We start from the raw sequence: 18,695 nt of genomic DNA on the forward strand, positions 1-18,695 counted from the left end.
AATAGGGAGAGGGGCCATAATCCCACTGCGATCGATTTTGAGCCACACGATTTCCTAGTTCAAAATAAGCTGCAGACTAGGACTAGAGAACCCCGCCTAGCCGCATTATACACGTCAGTGCGCGCTGCATTTGGAGAGCTCTTGAAAAATACAAACAGCCCAGTAAAATGCACTCCGCCGACCTCCGCTTGCAGTTTCACCACAAATCCGGGATTGGATTAAATGATTACGTCGAATATTTAATTTTAAATTGTTAAAATGTTTTACATTTTCATGCGTGTTGCTGTTGCGTGTGAAAAAGATGCATTTCCCAATGTTGCAGATGTGATCATTTGGAATTTTGTACTTTTTAAATGTTAAGGTTGCAATTGTTTATGTCCTTCACAAGAATTTAGTAAAAAAAATTAATATTCCGATTTGATTTAGTGGTTGATATCCATTTAATTATCATAAGTAAAACGTAAATAAATTATGGCTACAATGTTACCTATAACATTTGTAACCAATGTTACACGTGTTCTAACATTAATGTTGGTGGTAAAAAATAGCTATCCAACTAATTTATTAATAGAATCCCTGCGGGTTGGCTGTGTTAAAGTGTTTTTAAACGCGCGTACATTGATTTCATACTCACCTCAACAAAAAAATTGCTAGTGGTTTTCTAAAATGACTCAATTAACAAATTCCACAACAGTATGTTGAAGGGGGGCAATGACGGGTGGTTTATTTTGAGACGAGATACAATTGGAGTTTTGACGCTTTCGGTCTGAAGGTTTGAAGTGCGTCTAAATTAATTAGCTCTTGTTTAATTATAACATACTTAAGCCCACTCGGTCGTGACTTCACTGGACAAACATTTCAACAATATTGCACAATGCTTTGGGATATGAGTTGGGATTGTGAGGGTCTGTGTGAGCCGCAGATAATTTAATTTATTTTACGAAATCTACACATTATTAAGCATTGACTTTGGATGATGAAGTAGATTTTGTTGTAGACATTTTACCAAAAGATAATAGTGTAATTATCGAAAAGTTCCATTTACGCTCTTATTGGGGGTCATAAAATATGCTGTAGTTTACAATAAATTTAGGTCTTTTGGTTTTTTAGTTTTGCTGGGTTTGGTCAATGCACTTGTCCAACAGGTCACACTATCGACGTCTCAAAATATCTTAATGTTCTTGTTTGCAAATTATAAGAAGCTATTATTGCCGTTGGTGGCACGGAAAGACCTAGACCCGGGACTGATTTAGGCCGACTTTTTCATTTTGACCGTGCTTGAAAAAAGAGTACCTACAAATTAATTCCAATTAGGCTAAGTATTCATTGTTGAAGTAATCATAGATAACAATTAGGAGTGTGGAACGAGTGGTGGAGATTGCGAAACGGCTGTACGCCCACGACACACGAGTCCGACTTTTATTGGTCATTTCCCTGTCGTAAACACGAGGACGTGGATGCAAAAAGTAGTGTTGTGGCGTGAACTACGAAATAGAGGCTATTGCGGTAAGAATCGTTGTCTAGATATTTTAATCTATGTTTGCAAAATATAATTTTCTCACTGTTATAGGGGGATGCACCGCATGTAGTAGGCCTGCAAGTCCGTTACAATGGAAAGAGGCAAATTGCTTATTTGCAGTATAGGTGTAAGCTACTAATATAGACAGGATGTAAAATAAATCTTATTTATATTAGTAAAACAAAATGTAGTAAGCTATATACGATAGTTAATTCTGAATTGTACTGTATTGACACTTGCTAGAAAGTGTTAAAGGTAGTTATTTCATGGGCACGTCTTAAGCCTATGACAGCTCATCTTCAGTGAGCTCTCGTATAATCGAGCGTTACTTGTCGATTATTTACAGATACACATATGTACTGCTGTATACATAAATAAACATTGATCCTTTCGTATTGCCCATTTCAACGTTGGTTTTTCCCTCCAAACTCTTTAAATAATTATCCTCTTCAAATAATTGTTGCTTTTTACAGATTTTACTATAATGGAGTAGTTATATACTGTATCGATGCAACGCATAGTATCTGACATTTTTCAAGATCATTACTTGATTTTTGGTCGCTTAATTGATGCATTTCATGATGCTCCTAAATGTCTTTGTACAATTGGTGGTTTTAAATTTGATTTTTTTTTGTTTAGCCTATTTGGTAATTTTGTAACTTCGTACCAACAACGTAAATTTGTCTATTATTTAGCCCCTGAATCATTCACGTTATAATGCAAATACCAAATTTAGTTCTACCTGTACTACTGCTACGTGAGCCCATTCCCTTACCCATTCCGGGGGTTTGTAACGTGCAACCTGGTAAAGCAAGCTATTTCCATTTTTGACCCTTCCAGAGTTCCAGGCCATTTTGTTCAGCTTAAAAAACAAACATGAAAAGCTGTTGTACGCTTACAATTACAGAGATAGCTCCAAGAAACTGTATTTTAAATTCTCTTGGAGAATAATGAGTATCAGTTGTAGTTTGCTTGCTTATGGATTTATAATTAGATTTGACAATTTTTTTCGTACTAAGCTATTTAACATTTCACTAAAAACACACATGATGAGTTTCCCTGTACTACTTATGAAACCTAATGTTATTTGAATGTGGAATTAATCTGTCATTTTTAGGATATATTTGAGTGAAATCCAATCAGGAATATGGAAATACCCTTTGTGCTTTTTGCTGCGGCGGGGGTACTTTACTTAGCTCAATTATTATTTTTCAAAGTGTAGTTTAATCAACACCTTTTGTTTGTACAATATTCTCCAAGGCGAATGAATTTAGCATTCTCCAATACACGAATGCACGGTCCAACTGGAGACAAAGCGTTGCGTCTGTGTGTCAGATTCTAACCCCCCTTCCACCCCCCCCCCAGTGCTCGAGGGCTCTTACCTTACCCCTCCCCCTGCCGCTGGTACCCTTGACAATATACAACCCTCTATACCCCCTGCCACTGTGTGCTGCGTCATCCCTCGCTTGATGCTATGTACGGTCGCGTTTCTCTTTAATTATATAGTCTGATGATCCCTCTGAGAATCTAATGTAGTGGTTGTAATAAAAAAATACTAGTACACGTCATGGTGGAGTAGAAAAGTTATGGTGTTTGTATAGGATTTGTTGAGTTTGGAAGATTAGTTACGTTAGGTTTTTCATAAGTAACACAAACCTTGAGTTAATAATATTTTCAATAGGCTAAACCATAATTAAATTAAATATTACGAAAAAATGATTTTTAATTTGTGTCGATTACAAACTTCTTTTTTTGCATTCGTCTCTTTTGAGCGTTTTTTGTAATGGCGGTTCGAATCTTCTCCTGTCATCCGAGATTCATCTTGATCTCTCCAAATCGATCTCGCTCACAATCGAATCAGAGAACTTAAATTTTTTTTTTTTAATTTACTATTAAATAAAATTTTGATTTGTCAAGGAACTTTTCTAAACTTTTCGGTGATGTGTGAAATAATATTATTTTTTTACTATTAACCAAAAAGTGGTGAAGCCCTGCTTGACTGATTTACTGCCATAGTTTAAAAACAACTGTTTATGAGTTTGTGCGCATTTGTAGTCAAAAATTCATTTGGCGATTTTTACAAAAAACTATCCATCAAGGTATTTATTTAATATTGTGATTGTTAATGGACGGCAAATTTAAATTTGTAGGAAGAACATTAAACTTATTAAACTAATTGTTAATAATAATTTGTGAATTTCAACTTTAAATTATGAATGCAAAAATATACGTACCTTTACATATTGGTTCAAGCTAGTAACATTGATTGTTTGGTTTATACTCTACTGGGAATGCAGGAAGATTATATTTACATTTTCAGCAACCTATGTGAATTGAAAAGCTTAACTTGTGCCACTTTGCTTTGATGTGAGATTTGTTTAAACATTCTACTTGGGCAAAGAGCAGACTTATAAGTGCATTATCAATATTAAAACACGACTTGAAGCAGAGGTTTGTGTTTGTTCTTGTGTTTTAATGTTTGATATTGATAATGAGGTGACTGGTGAATTTGTTTTGTGGTTAAATATAGAATTCATAGAAAATCTGTTTGGATTAAATATTTGAAAACATTCCAAATTTTTTCTTACAAAAATTTAATTTCTTCCAGATTTTATAATGTAAAGAGTACCAAATTGTAGCAATTACCTTCGAAATCAATTGGCTAATGAAACTGCAAATAAAGTTGAATAGCTTGCTTCTATATTTTTTGTCTGATTGAATTAAAAGTTTGTACAGATAAAAATTGTTTAAACAAATGCAAATTTAATAAAAGAAATGCTTTAGTATTTTGTACTTGCAAGCATCGTAGGTATATTTGTTTCTATTTAGGGAATTGAAAATGACAATTTTAAAGAATTTAATTAGGTAACCCGTTTTATAACAAACTTTTTTCATAACTGGTCTATTCTATATTGCTTCTTCTTTTACCGATTTAGGGCATAAAATAACATGTTAACTGGGCGACACTTGTGTCAAGCAATGTGTGTGCCAAGCATTTCCGGTGTAGTAGGTCTGTAGAAATCTGTCCAATAAGCTGCAGGGTGTGAGTAGATACCAAATTGGATTCATATCATACCATAATATCCCAGAAACTTGGGCGCTGACCAAAGAAATGATCGAAAACCCTTATTGCTGGGTTTGGGAAATAAGAGTGCTGAGAAAATATACAGGCCATTTCATGATAACGGAACAATCACACATTTGTAACACATGAAATGTGAATGTCATCTCAAAATAAATAATAACTAACAAAAACAAAACTAGAACAAGATATTTGCACATGTAGAGTATAAAGTCATCTTGATAAAAAATAATACATTAATTCCAGAAAAGACAATACAACCATAAGAAAAAGCAACAAGTCACTACAGACAAAACTTTAGGCCTATATTAAATTGTTGATTTGTTGTATTTTTTTATATAAACTCAATTTAGAACAATTACCATCCTTGAAATTTGTTTAAGTACTCCTTTATAAACAGACTTATAAACAAGGGAATTAAACTTCATATAGGCTATGTTCCGTTATTTTTCTTATAATTCTATCATTTTTGAGAGAGTGGTGAAGAACTGAAGACTGATTTGCATGATGTTGCAGTTTACCATTCAAAAGTGTTTCGCTTTAGTTGCAGTCGATATGGCAACACTGGATGACTCATACACTTTGGTCTACCAACCAGTGAATGTGTACTGAGATACAGTGATTGTATAGTGTTATAGTGTGATGTACCCAAGTCTTCGCTGGATTTGATCGTACAAAATATTTTTTGGTAGTGCTTAGGTTAACAGAAACAGTTTAGTGCTTGTGCATGCCACTTATTTATTTCACATTTTGGCATTTGTTTGTTAATTTTTTTATATTGTTAAGAAAACATTCTCTTGTTGACTAACTAAATGTTAGTTCATATTATATTTTTACACTTATTCTTAACAGCACTCATTATGCCCCCATCTCATCAATTGGTGGTGTAAATAATAAAATATTAGTTCTTAAAACTTTTTTTGATACATTTTTGATCATAAAAACGCTAAACAAATCACGAAAGATGTTTTGTAAATTTCCTTATAGGGAAGAAGTGATGATTGCAGTTTTCATAGTAATAACTTAGTTTAAGACCTCTGTATTTTTTCAATTCATGGTCTCCAAAAGCCATTTGTGCGAGTTTTGTTGCTGTGATAACATTTTTGTAAAAATCCTGCAATTTGGACATAAATCGGTTAAACATCTTAATATAATCTGCATTAACATTAATTGAGCTTGTGAGCACCATGATAACTAATAAATTTAAATTAACCTTTAAAATTTAAAATCACATATTCCATCCCACCTATTTATTTGCAAAAGGAAGTATTTCCTCAAAGTAATAGGTACTGAAGATAGTCATAGATATTCATGATTCATCACTGACTTTTTAGTTGCGATCACAATAAAATATCTGATAAACTGGATATTAGTAAATCATTGCATAAGCCCTCAAAGCCTATGCCACCTTACTTGAAAAGGTGTAATGATTATATCAGGGAAATGAAGTATAAGAATTTGACCTTTAAATTGTGATAAATTACATTTAATTACTAAATAATCAATCAATTGAAAATTTAAACACTCCCACCATAAAAAAGTGATTAGGATTAGAATGTTGATCGCACATCTGGCATTACTAGAATAAAGATCACCAGGTTATTTATAATTGTATTGGAGCCCAGCTTACTTGGGCTGGTTCCAACTACTTAATTTATTTGTTATCGGATTCGCTATGTCTGCAAAAGTTTGCTGAAATATGGGGTATTTGATTAAATATCTTTCATTTTCTTTGACCAATCATATACAATCTTTCTTTGTTATAATTTTTCTTTGCATTGTGTTGTGTTTCTGGAAGAGGGGTTACATTTCAAAACATCTTTGAAAATGTAGATAGAGTCAGATACAAATAAAAAATTGGTTTTTGGCAAAAAAGAAAAAAATGTAAATAGCCTAAGATAATGCTGAACTAGAATTATCTTTAAAAAATACTCTTCAAACTGTCCAAATGATAACATTTATCTATGACTGTGTTTGGTTAGAAAGCCTTAGATGCATCTGTGATCAGGCATTTTGAAACCTATTACTTCTCCTTGCTCTGTGTGCACCGTCTGAGAGTCTGCCACATATAAATGTTGTTAGAGCAATTATCTCCATTCATACTTGGCTTAAAATACCTACTTTGTATGGTCACCATTTCATTGTAAAGTATTAAAAGTATTTATACTTGAAATTATTTACACCAGGAAAATCCATTTGCATCAAAAATAATTAATTAACTTTGATTTTAAATAACAGGGTATTTCACACGAATCCTGATAAACTTTGGATATAAACTAGAAAAAATATCCTATAAGCATAGTTTCTGAACTCACTCGTATTCTATTCATACACAAAAATAGTTGTTTAAGGTTTTCAGTGTATCTGTTAAATATTTTGAGCTCTAGATTGAAAAATTGACAAGATATTTTGATAAAAATTGCATTCAATATTAAATTTTAAATATTTTAGGTTTTGACATAAATAACCTCCATAGTATACATAATTCATTCCTTGTTCTCCATTCAATTCTTCAACTTTTGGTAAAGCTGCAAGCCAAAAGCTTAAATGGTTCAATATAAAGAGTTGTCAAAAACAAAAATATAGTAATGAAGTCTCTTTGAAATTTAATATTCTGTCTAGCAATGCATTTTTATTTAAAAAAAAATCTTGTCAATTTTTTAATCCATAGGTCAAAATAAGATACACTGAATGAAAACCTAAAAAAACCTATTTTTCTTTGTACAGTAAATAGAATACGAGTAAGTTTGGAAACTATGCTTATAGGCCTAGAACATTTTTTTCTAGTTTTTATTCAAGGAATCATTTTCCAAAGTTTGTCAGGGTTCCTGTGAAACACCCTATATATATAAAAAAATTATTTTCTCAAAAGCTAAGGTTAATCTTACCGCAAAAAAATATAATTATTTTAACAGAGTTTTAATTTAATGTCTGTAATTTTAATTTAACTTGTTAACATGAAGTTCCGCACACTGTATTATTTGCTAGTTACTATTGAACCTGTGTTTTAAATTCAATTGCAGTCAAGTAACTTAAATAGTTATTGAGAATTCTTTCCCAGTTTACAATTTTCTTGTGTAATATAAAAGGAAGCAGTATTTATTTATAAACTTATCAACACAAGTTTCGACTTTTGTTTCCGTGTTTGCTACTTTTATTAAGGACATATTTCAATGTTGAAGTTGAAAGATATTCATAGCATATTTTAATATTGAGGTTGGAAGTTAATCGAGGCATATTTTAATGTTGAGGTTGATAGTTAATACACTGTATATTTCAATGTTGTAGTAGTCATTAGGGGCATATTTAAAGGTTGAGGTTGGCACCTCTATTCAGATCATATTTCAATGTTGAGTTTGGTACTTCTATTCAGGCCATATTTCAATGTTGGGCTTCTGAGATTACGATGCTGACACACCAGGGTAGTTCTTACTATGAGTGAAGTATGAGTTAAATGAATGAGATGACAGCTGTGTTACTGATCAGCTTGTTCCCTAGCAGCCTGTTGTATTTCTGAGTTTGGTATTTAAGACATGTTTTAGTGTTGTTTCTAACAAATTGTTTGTGTTTCAGGCATGGACAGTGAGGCGGGCAGTGTGATAGGCGCTAGTGTGAGCAGTGTGACTCCTGCTTCTCCTTACTTCCTGGACTCAGCGCTGCCCAGTGACTCGGGGGAAGGGGAAGGAGACCACCATAGCTCTGAGGAGGAGTTAGAAGTTATCAACAGTTCCCACGGTCACGACCATGCGGCAGACGCAGCCCTCCGGAGCCGCTCCGCCAGCACCGTCCCAGAGAAACGGAAGTGGTCACAGGTACTTACTTATTTATACCTACCAACGACAGAACCATTTAAAAAGAATTAACAAAACAGATATAGCCTATAACAAATAAATAACAATGTAAAATCAATAGATAACATAATCAACAAGTAATTAATATCATGAAACTTAACAAGTAATAAATAGCATGAGACTCAAAAACAACAAAAATAAATAACTGTGACTTAATACACCAAAGAACAAAATTTGATCAAATATTGATAAATCGTTGCTCGCCAAGGAGAGTGAGGAACTTTCTTCGAGCCAGTTTGAAACCGTCGAAGAAGAGTCCCCATTGCTTGACACTGTGTTAATGATAATTTTTGACCTGTTTGAAATTCGGTACATTGCTATTATACCCACCACGCCTACTAACAAAGTACCAGAAATTCTATTGTAAACCATTCTTATCTAGTTTTAAGTTGTGTTGTAATTATTGAATTTGACAATTTTAACTTTTTACCCAGCTATGCTGGTTCGGTTTTAAACACTTATGTGAAAATAAATAATTAACTTGACTTGACTCCCCACCGGTAATATAGAGAAGTAAGCAAATAATTACTAAACAGGCTTAATTAATAACACCACAACATTTTCCCTCCACTTTTGCATGAGTTTTAAAACACCACTAGGTTTGATGAAATTAAAGTAGTATTCAAACCTTGTATTTCAAAAAACCTTGTATATATGATTTTTAAAACCTTGTATTTCAGGTCAGTGAATTTTCTGTTTTTCAAGAGGCAGTAGCCTTTTATAAAACGTCATAAGACGTAGGATCTAGTTTATAATATGAGGTAATATACCATTAACAACAGCAGTCAATTAATCTTATAATATAAAATACTTTATACGAGTATTATAAGACCAGTACAGAGGTTACTGTCGGTAGAGGTAAAATTTCATTTCTGAGGATTTTTTTACCTTAGATGAAAAAAATCTGTTCTCTTTAGGCTATCTGTTTTTTAAATGAGTATGTGAAATATCCTCAATGGATGGATGAAATAAAATACAGTATAATTAAATTGAAACATTGTGTTGAAACAACTGGAGGTAAAAACAAAAGAGTTGATGATTTCAGCTCTCATGTTTTTTCCATGGCTGATTTGAAACAAGTCTAGTCTCTGGTGTAGCTGATTCTTATTGTTCTTCTCTCTATTGAGTCTTCTCTCTCTCATCTCCCCCCCCCCCCCCTCTTTCCTCTCCTTCAATGTGGTATCTCATCAGTAATGTATCTTTGAGCTGTTAAAAACTATCCATATGAAATTCAAGACATATACACTCTAACACATACTCATATTAATCATTCCAGATTATCAAGTTATATGTAAACAGCTTTTAGTCGTACTTATATTAATCATCAGATTATCAAGTTATAAGTAAACAGCTTTTAGTAATACTCAATCGTACTCTTATTAATTCCATATATAGTATGGGATGGATATCTTTACTTCAGTATGCAAAAGTCAATGGTGAAACTGACTATTTATTTATTTATGAAATGTTATAGTTTTGGTTCACAGTGTGATTCTACAAATCTACATCTCCTGTTAATAGAATAAATGTGAAATGATTTTATGAGTAGAATCAATGTGCTGTTTAATTGATTTTGACCAAAAATAGAAATTTACAATGTAACACCGAACAGAAAAAGTGTTTTTCATCCTAATATTTAAGAAGTAGATAGAACAATCCATAACAACTGAAATCTATTTTGATACCTCATCTTCTAAGACAACATTTATGTTGTAAGCCATTGTTGTAGTATTATGAGGACTTAGTGTGTAATTGACTTAGTGTGTTAATTACAATTTGAAGCGAGAGTCACTTAAGGGAGTGGTAGGCAGATGTGAGAGGGGGGGGGGTGAAATTATTTCAAGATTACATACCCTTTACTCAACATACTTAATATATTACATCCCCCCTACCTTCCTCCTGCTGTCCTTGTATATTTTGGTTTTATTACTCAGGAGGTTTCATAATTCAAGTCAGTGCAGAATTGATTTAGGAAGAGGTTAATTTCATGTTTTCTTGCTTCATGCTGTATACATAAATCTGATGATAAGCGAGAGGTAAAAAGCTATGTTCATGATCAAAATATATCTATAAACAAGCAAACGATAACAGTTTCATTTTCCGGCATAGGAATAACTTGTTTTTTTTTTAATTTTCTCTAAAATTTTTTATCACATATAACAATGGTTCAATATACAAATCGTTTTTTAAATCGCCACACAATGAATTAATAGATATTGGTCGTTTCTATGTTAACTAACTTCTTGATCAGCATTGAACGTGTTATTAAATTTACGGAAAGTAAATAAAAGATACATTTAATAAAACTTAAAACATATAATATGGTAAAGATGGTGATCGATTTCGATTGGACACTCCAATCGTCTTTAGAACCAATAGGCGAATGTTTCATTTATGTATATTTACCGTCTTGTGAGTTAACAGTATAAGCGTAAATATATGTTTTAATTGTTATTAGACCTATATTTTATTTATTTTCCGTATTTCTTTGTTTTAAGGGTGAAAATCAGGAAAAACCAATTTTCTCCTCGTTCCCATGACCCAATCTTGCTGGTTCGCAAACTCATTCAAGTTTATCTCGGTCTAAACGTTCACAAAATTACTAAATTTATCATATTCAAAGATACATGTATACAAATTTGAACAAATTGTGTTTTGGCCTCTACTGGGGACAACAAAATGAAAAAGTAAATCGGTTCCAGGTCTATGTCTTACAGTGCCAGCTGCAATAATAACTATTGGGAAATTTGCATAGTTGTTTGGTAAATCCCCTCAAACACTTTGGAATTGTGCAGAAGTGGGAACATTCTGGAATCATGAAAGCTTCATAAAACATTGTTTTGAAGTGTAGTCTTTTAAACAGCAATTGTTTTGTTATAATGTGTGCACCTGTGCATATTAATTGTGATAGTATAACGCTGAACTATTGGCTCCCTGTGACAAACTGTGAGCCGATAAAGTATCAGTGAATTACGCAACCAAGTTTTTATCGTGTTTACATTTGTATTATCATATACCCTGACTTAGAAGAGGGAATATTCTGTAACGTATAGAAAGCATTCAAAATGGTTTACACTTACATTTGTACATCTATTTATAGATTGAAAGCTTTTCTTCGTTTGTGGATGGACAGATTTGTATTGTATTAAATATACAATCAAAGGTAATATTATTAGAGTGACCATCTTTTATAAAATTCAGTGAGATACTTCTATTTTATACTTAAAATATATACTAAAAAATCATATCAAACTTTACATGTTGTAACCTTAGATAGGTAATAATAATAATTGATGTTATTTAAATATTTGTTAATAATACTAGGTCTGCAAAATAAGGACTTTAATAAAATAGCAATACTAGATTGGGAAATTTTATCCTAATTTTAGGATGTGTCTCCATGATTTATATACTCTATGAGCACCAGAATTAAATTTAGCCTAATATGTCAAAGCATTGCAAAGAATACACATGTTGACAGCAGTTCCAAGTTGAACACCATAAAATTAGAAGATATGATAAGGCCTTGAAAAATAACTGTTGACTAACAAAACCTTTCTCTTATCCGGGATAGAATAAATTTAATTTTTCATCCCATTATTTACTGTCAATATCGAAGCCAACAAATTTAGTATATTTAGTATTATATTTTCTATTGAACAATTAATTAGAGTTAGAGTCTTGTCTGTTTCTAGTAGGCCTACTAAATGACTTTAAATACTCGTACATACTCAACCGTACTCAAAATGGTTACATATTTTTTGATATTGTAGAGTCCAAGAGAAGTGACCTAAGTGTATGAAGACTTTATTTTTTATTTGATTTTTATTTTAACTGAAAACCGTGCATTGTGATTTTAAATTAAGCCCTGCAGTCAATATCATACCCTACTGTATGTACATTGTAATCCTTGGACACTTACATCCTGCAGTAGTTAATATTGGCCAGTAAAAATTCAATTCAATTGACCTGTTAAAACTTTGGCTACCTATTGCAGCCCCACTACAACTGAATCGCTTACAATCAAAGTCATAGCAATTGTATCAGTAAATGAGGAGAGGGTTGTCAGATCCCAGATAGGGAAAACTGAGGGGCGATTAATTTTGTGACACGAGGGTGGGATCAATGTTGGGAGAGGCTTTAAGTGTTCAGCGGTAATCAACCAATTATGAAAATTCCAGAGCTGTCTGACTTTCAACAAAATCCTTTAAGTTACGTTTTAGCTTGGATAATAATCTTGCGTATTACTCATCCATTTTTCCCCCAATAATTTTTCTATGGCGTGGCCTATGATTTGATTTCTGTTAAAGGATTTATCTATTTTTCGTAAAAAAAATCATAGTGTGGCTTGTAAAATTGGACTATATTTTGTACAAAAGTCAAGCTACTTTGGTCTGAATTTGGTTTAAAAGATGATCATGGTTTCACCAATCGAAAGTTACCAGTACCAAGAATCGACAAATATCTTTGCTACCATTGGTTTAGAAATCATTGTAAAATTGAAGACAGAAATCGGCCTATCCCTATTTTAAAACCGTTTTAAGGTTTTCGCGGAACTGATAAGTACCCTGATAAAGCTTTCTAGTGTTGAGATATCACAGTCTAAAATTATCTGTATGGTGTATGTATAAAACAAATGAAGTATGTAACGAAATAGACTCAGAAACAAAAAAGGGGATGGCTTTACCCGATCCCTGGTACAAGATAACGGTTTGCCCCGCCTGTTAAAATGTCCTACTAATGCTACTTTGACGTCATTCAAATGTACAAACTTGTACTTGAAGATTGAATTGTTTGTAGGTGACACCGGAAGTATCCAGTGAGCCCAGCAGACGTACTGTGGTGTCGTCACTATCCCTGCCTAGATGTGAACTGTCTAGCAGTAGTGATGAGGAAGTCCAGGGACTGCTAGCCACCATGTCGCCTCCTGTACAGTTCCGCACGTCGCCGCCTCGCCACGCCCACCGCCCCGGCCACCGCTCGCTAAGCCCCCCGCCTAAGCTGTTTCACTATGTGCCGTCGCCCCGGAAGAGGCACCGTCACACCGCCGCCATCCAACGTCCGTGCCTAGATTTCGAGAAAATGCAACAGGTATTGTAAATAGCCTAATAATAACTATCTGAAAGATTGATAGAAAGGTAATACCAGTAGACCAAGCCTCAACAGCACTACTAAGTACTGCCATAAATAAGTAATTACTATTAACAATGGTTATTTTTTTTATTTGAAAGGATATGAGGTTATTTTTGTACACTTTGGTTATTTTTATAAATCCAGGAGGAATCTTGGCAGTAGGTTTTAATTATTAAAACTTGAAACTGTATGAGTTTTTCTTCTTTGCCTGCCCCTGAATAGCCGAGTGGTTAGTGCTAACCTAATAAACGAAAGGTCACCTGTTCGATCCTGAGAAAAAGTAAGTAGCTTTTTGATGATTCAAAACTGGACCCAGCTGGTCCTGATCATTGGGCTTTAAATACATGATCATGATTAATGAAACAGATGATCTTAGTCAATAACAAAGTTCAAAACACACCTAGGTGAATGTAGAGAGGTTAGTTAATGTATGATCAAGGCACTCGTACATTCTGTGGCGTCTTAATGATTGATAATTGATCACTTTCTGTTTATATTTTTTGAGGTTATATTTTCTCGACAAGGAATAAAAGGTGTAAAACTGCATGTTAGGTTTTTGCAATAAAAATAGTGTCTTTACACTTTAATCACTAGAAAATGTTTTTTTTATAAATACTGTCCATCCCACCCAAAATATACCTACTACAGTACATCTTACAAAAAAATGTTCTGATATAAATGTTTAGATTCAAGGAGATTTTATTACCGTACTGAGAGTATGTTGTGTTTAAAGACGGGATATTGTTTGCTTTTAGCAAGGTAATATTTTAATTTCATACTCTGGTTAGGGTTATACATCTTGGAAGAATTCCAAGTAATCCCCCTTATTTAACAACAAACCCTTATTTGTTGCTAAGTGAAAATCTGGCCTTAAAACAGTTTGTAATACGAGCCGGGATGCCCCCAGCGATTCAATTATGCTTTGTTGTATCATATTGTTGATTTTCATATAAACCGACTGGTACAGCAGCATTATTTATAAATGAAGCTTCAACAATTTCTTCCGCTTTTACATCGCTTTTACCTTATGTACTTTTTATTCCAATTACGGATAATGAGAGAGATATTTTTCCTACCTTTGATGGGAATAAATTGGGTTTAACATTTTTTACATGTTTCTTTCTATTGGTAATATATTGTTCTACAGAAAAAAAACTATATACTACAATAAACATAACTATTCCAAATGTTTTTTGTTGTGTGACAAACAGCAATTTAAAATTCTAAGAGGTTGCTCCTCCGTTTTCCTAATATACATTCATCCACATCCAATAAAAATCAAGATCACAAGTCCAACACAAATATATAATTACTAATTTTACAATTTAATTGTCTAACCAAATAAAATTAATAAGTCTGATAACACAGTGTTGATGGTTGAATGTAGAGAGGTTAGTTAATGTATGATCAAGGCACTCGTACATTCGCCTGGGGAAATAACCTAGCAAACCCGTTATGCACTTTCCGATCCCTCTATTTCACATCTTATGATATGTAGAGTTTTAACTATGCAGCAGACCAGAATATGACAGGTTTTAATAGTTTGCCAAAGCACAGTTTCCATATTTGCATGTTTAATATGCAATGCACGTATTGATGTTAATTCAATTTATTCTTAAAGTGCTTGGTTAAAATAACACCACCAATAATATTGGCCTACCTTATATGTTAAAATACCTTAAAATATATATTTTGAAACATTGTAAATTTATTTTGGCTTGATTTTGTAACCAATTGAAACTCCCTATCTTGCTTGAAATTCAGGGCAGTCAAAAAATTTTAATTTGTTTGTCTCAAAAATGAATACTTGTGTTCTCAGTTTTAAATTTTGATATTCATGTAAAGATAATAATGGTTTCTTTTCCTTCTTTTTCTCTCTCAATTTTACAATGTAAAAATATAAAATGCAACTGTATCAGTTTATTCCATGGATTAGTCTTAAATAAGCTTTTAGAATATATTCATATCCATCCTGTTTACAAAATATGTTTTAATCTGACAAGAATGATCGATTATTGGCTTAAACATAAGCCTCAGAATTTTATACTATTTAATTAAGGTTGGTACTGGCAGTCCCAATTATTCACTAGAAACATGTCAAATAAGAAGTGTCCAAGTAAATATAGTTGGTATAAATATACTATTACGTTGTGTGGGTAAGTGAGACGAAGCAGGCGAGATGAGAACAGCAGGAGATGTTTGGCAAGGCTGGTGCTCTGAGAATAGCTCGGCTCGCGTACACTGTGTTTACGTCCACCATTGATGTAAAAATACTCACCGACCCACACTGCTCTGTAGTACACACTCCGACATTCACTAGCGTATCTTGTACGTTGTAAGATTGAAAACATTCACTAGTGTATCTTGTATGTTTTGAGATTGAAAACATTCACTAGCGTATCTTGTACGTAGTAAGATTGAAAACATTCACTAGCGTATCTTGTATGTTTTGAGGTTGAAAACATTCACTGACGTATCTTGTACGTTGGGAAATTGAACTATGTACTTTTAGCATTCACTAGTATATCTTGTACATATTGAAAATATTCACAAGTGTATGTTGTGGGATTGAAAATCTACAACTACCACATACACTAGTGTTAACAACATAATGAGATAAAAAGACAGTGTGTTGTAAGCTAGGCCTAAAGGGTTTTTTGGATCTCTAATAGTACAATAACTGTCATTTCAAGAGGGGAGGAGTGATCAAGTGATTCTTTGTGGATACTGTCTGAAGTGTCCATGTTTCTTCAATACCTTAACTAAGGTATTAATAGATAGATAGATAGATAAATTAGGATAGATTAGACACTAGCACACTCTATGACTGGCTCACACAACTATGTACTTGTTTAAAGAAGTAGTGACAGCTGATCTATATGATGGGACGTCTACTTCTGTATCCGAAAATCCACAGTCCATGTAAAACTTGACACCTTCTATCAACATGAATCAATCACTTTTGATTCGGGGTGACACCCTCTCCTGTGAATTAGTATTTATGGCATGGTTCTATTTTCTCAATCTATTTGATGTGGTTACGAGTATTGTTGTTTTACGGTTTGCTGATGTTTTTCTTGTTGTTGCAGTTGAAGGCGCGAGCTGTGACAGCATGGAGACACAGCGGAGAGCATGGTGGCGAACTCTCCGTCTTCTGTTGGTGATCCGAAGCCCACCGCAGCCGCAACCATCGCAACAGACTTTTAACCAATTATAGTGTGCACACGCAACCGTCGCGCGATAGAGCATCAAAATAACCGGAAGAGTTTTATTTACAGTTTTTATCGTAGTTACGCGAGTGTTAAGTGAACGGTGCGACGAACGATGACGGGACTATATCGAAATGGAACGAAAAATTTGTATTAAAAGAACTATTATATTTTAATTATTAGATTACGTTAAATACCTATTACTATAATTCTATGTTATTCATGTATGTTGAAGACGTTTATTTTGAATCGGTGTGAGTGCAGTGAATGTTTATAAGTGTATGGCACTCTGGATGCCGTGTGATAGGTTATTAAATGACAAATTAATTTATATTGTGTTTTTGATCGTCCTTGTTACCTTACGATTTTCTTAGGCTTTAGTGAGTTTTGTATTTAAATCCACTTGACTGAAATTATAATATTATTTGAAGTAAAGGACTTTATGTTTTTATTTTCAAAACTGTGTTATCAAGCTTAAAGAATAGAGTTGGTAAATTTGGTCTAGTTTGCATTAGTTGCTATCTTAAAAAAGTGTATAGCAAAAATGCAAGATAAGCTAAATTAGTAATAAGTGATTTTCAGGTAACAATGTTTAAAAAGATATCTGTTGACTAAAAGAATTAGTTCTTTTGATAGGTATTGTGTTTCTTGCTTAAGCTGGGTTTTCCTAGGTGCGGAAACGGAGAGCGGAGAGAGGAACATGGAGAGGAAAAGAGATTAACATGGTTTTCCGCTCCGCTTCTAGGAAAACAGTAACACTAAATTACCTAAGACAATAGGAGTCCGCTTTACGCGTTCCTCTCTCCGCTCTCCACTTCCGCGCCTAGGAAAACGCGGCTTTACAGTAGTAACTGGACATTTGCTTGGTGATTTGAGAGGACGGTCATCAGAGCATAAATTGAAATACATTGCTCTGATAGGCTGTTGAATGTATCATTGGTGTTAAAAACTGACTTTGAAGGTAAATTGTCAATTTTAATGAGGATTTGTATACAAATCAATTATTTACAGAAATTAATTTATCATCAATGAGGGTGGAATAAGCAAAAACTTATTGTGAAAACTTAATATCCATTAGGTGATTTAGTATAACTTACTAAGTTATAAAATTGCTTTTTTAGCAAATCTGAACGAATACCATAGCAAAAAGTCTAAAACAAATTTTTATCATTCTGCAACAAGTGAGATCAATATGGGGCTGATGGCTAGCTTTTACCTCCAGGGTTTAACAGAATTTGCTGGAGTTTGGCCCCGTCTCCACCAACCGAACATGTCCGCTGAACACTGTTCACAAACATAAAAAAACGGACGAACACTCCACAATTACGGACGTTTTCAGTAGCTCACACACTGTTACAAGAGATCCGGACATTTTTAATAGTTGGGGATTTTGTGTAGTGATGATTACATCTACACAGCGTCGTCGTTATTTAGCAGTTGCTTATTTGCTCGTGTCCACTCGTCGACCTCCTCGTTGGTGGCAGAGACAACTGTATTAAAGAAGAAATGAGTGCAGTGACCATTTTCATGCAGAACTGACAGCGAGTTGCTTATTCACAAATTTTACAAGGGTGTGTAATGAAGATCTTGAATTAGGTACTTATATCACTGATTGAGCCAACTATTTCGAAACAAGATACTAATTACCGTAATCTTATAATTAACTTTAACCAACCGAAACTAATTTGTCAATCAATAAAAAAAAACTAATGCAAAACACTATGTAAAAAATCAAAACACGGGCAAATGCCAAACTTCACTAGAAATGATGAAAAATGCTACTTGCTGCACGAGGAGGAATGTGATTTCAACTAAAATGTTCGGACTAGGAGCGAACTTTTACAGCAATATCCGGTTCCCACCACGACGGTCAGAATGTTTGAAAAGGTGTCTTCACCAAA

General features: G+C 33.5%; 1 protein-coding gene across 4 annotated transcripts in view; it reads left to right on the top strand.

Moving 5' to 3' along the window:
- Positions 1 to 17,229, top strand: part of LOC128986113 (uncharacterized) — a 74,957-nt gene extending 57,728 nt beyond the window's left edge. For all 4 annotated transcript variants that reach the window (XM_054406258.1, XM_054406257.1, XM_054406259.1 and 1 more), the window contains 3 exons: positions 8,175 to 8,413; positions 13,253 to 13,543; positions 16,675 to 17,229. In XM_054406258.1, the coding sequence (XP_054262233.1) occupies positions 8,175 to 8,413; positions 13,253 to 13,543; positions 16,675 to 16,749 (605 nt within the window). In that variant the 3' untranslated portion in view covers positions 16,750 to 17,229. The remainder of the gene's footprint in view (positions 1 to 8,174; positions 8,414 to 13,252; positions 13,544 to 16,674) is intronic.
- Positions 17,230 to 18,695: the final 1,466 nt, after the last annotated feature.

This window comes from Macrosteles quadrilineatus, unplaced genomic scaffold (assembly GCF_028750875.1).
Source record: "Macrosteles quadrilineatus isolate MER2022 unplaced genomic scaffold, UCM_ALF_1.0 Scaffold_2__2_contigs__length_208266976, whole genome shotgun sequence".
Classification (NCBI taxonomy): domain Eukaryota; kingdom Metazoa; phylum Arthropoda; class Insecta; order Hemiptera; family Cicadellidae; genus Macrosteles; species Macrosteles quadrilineatus.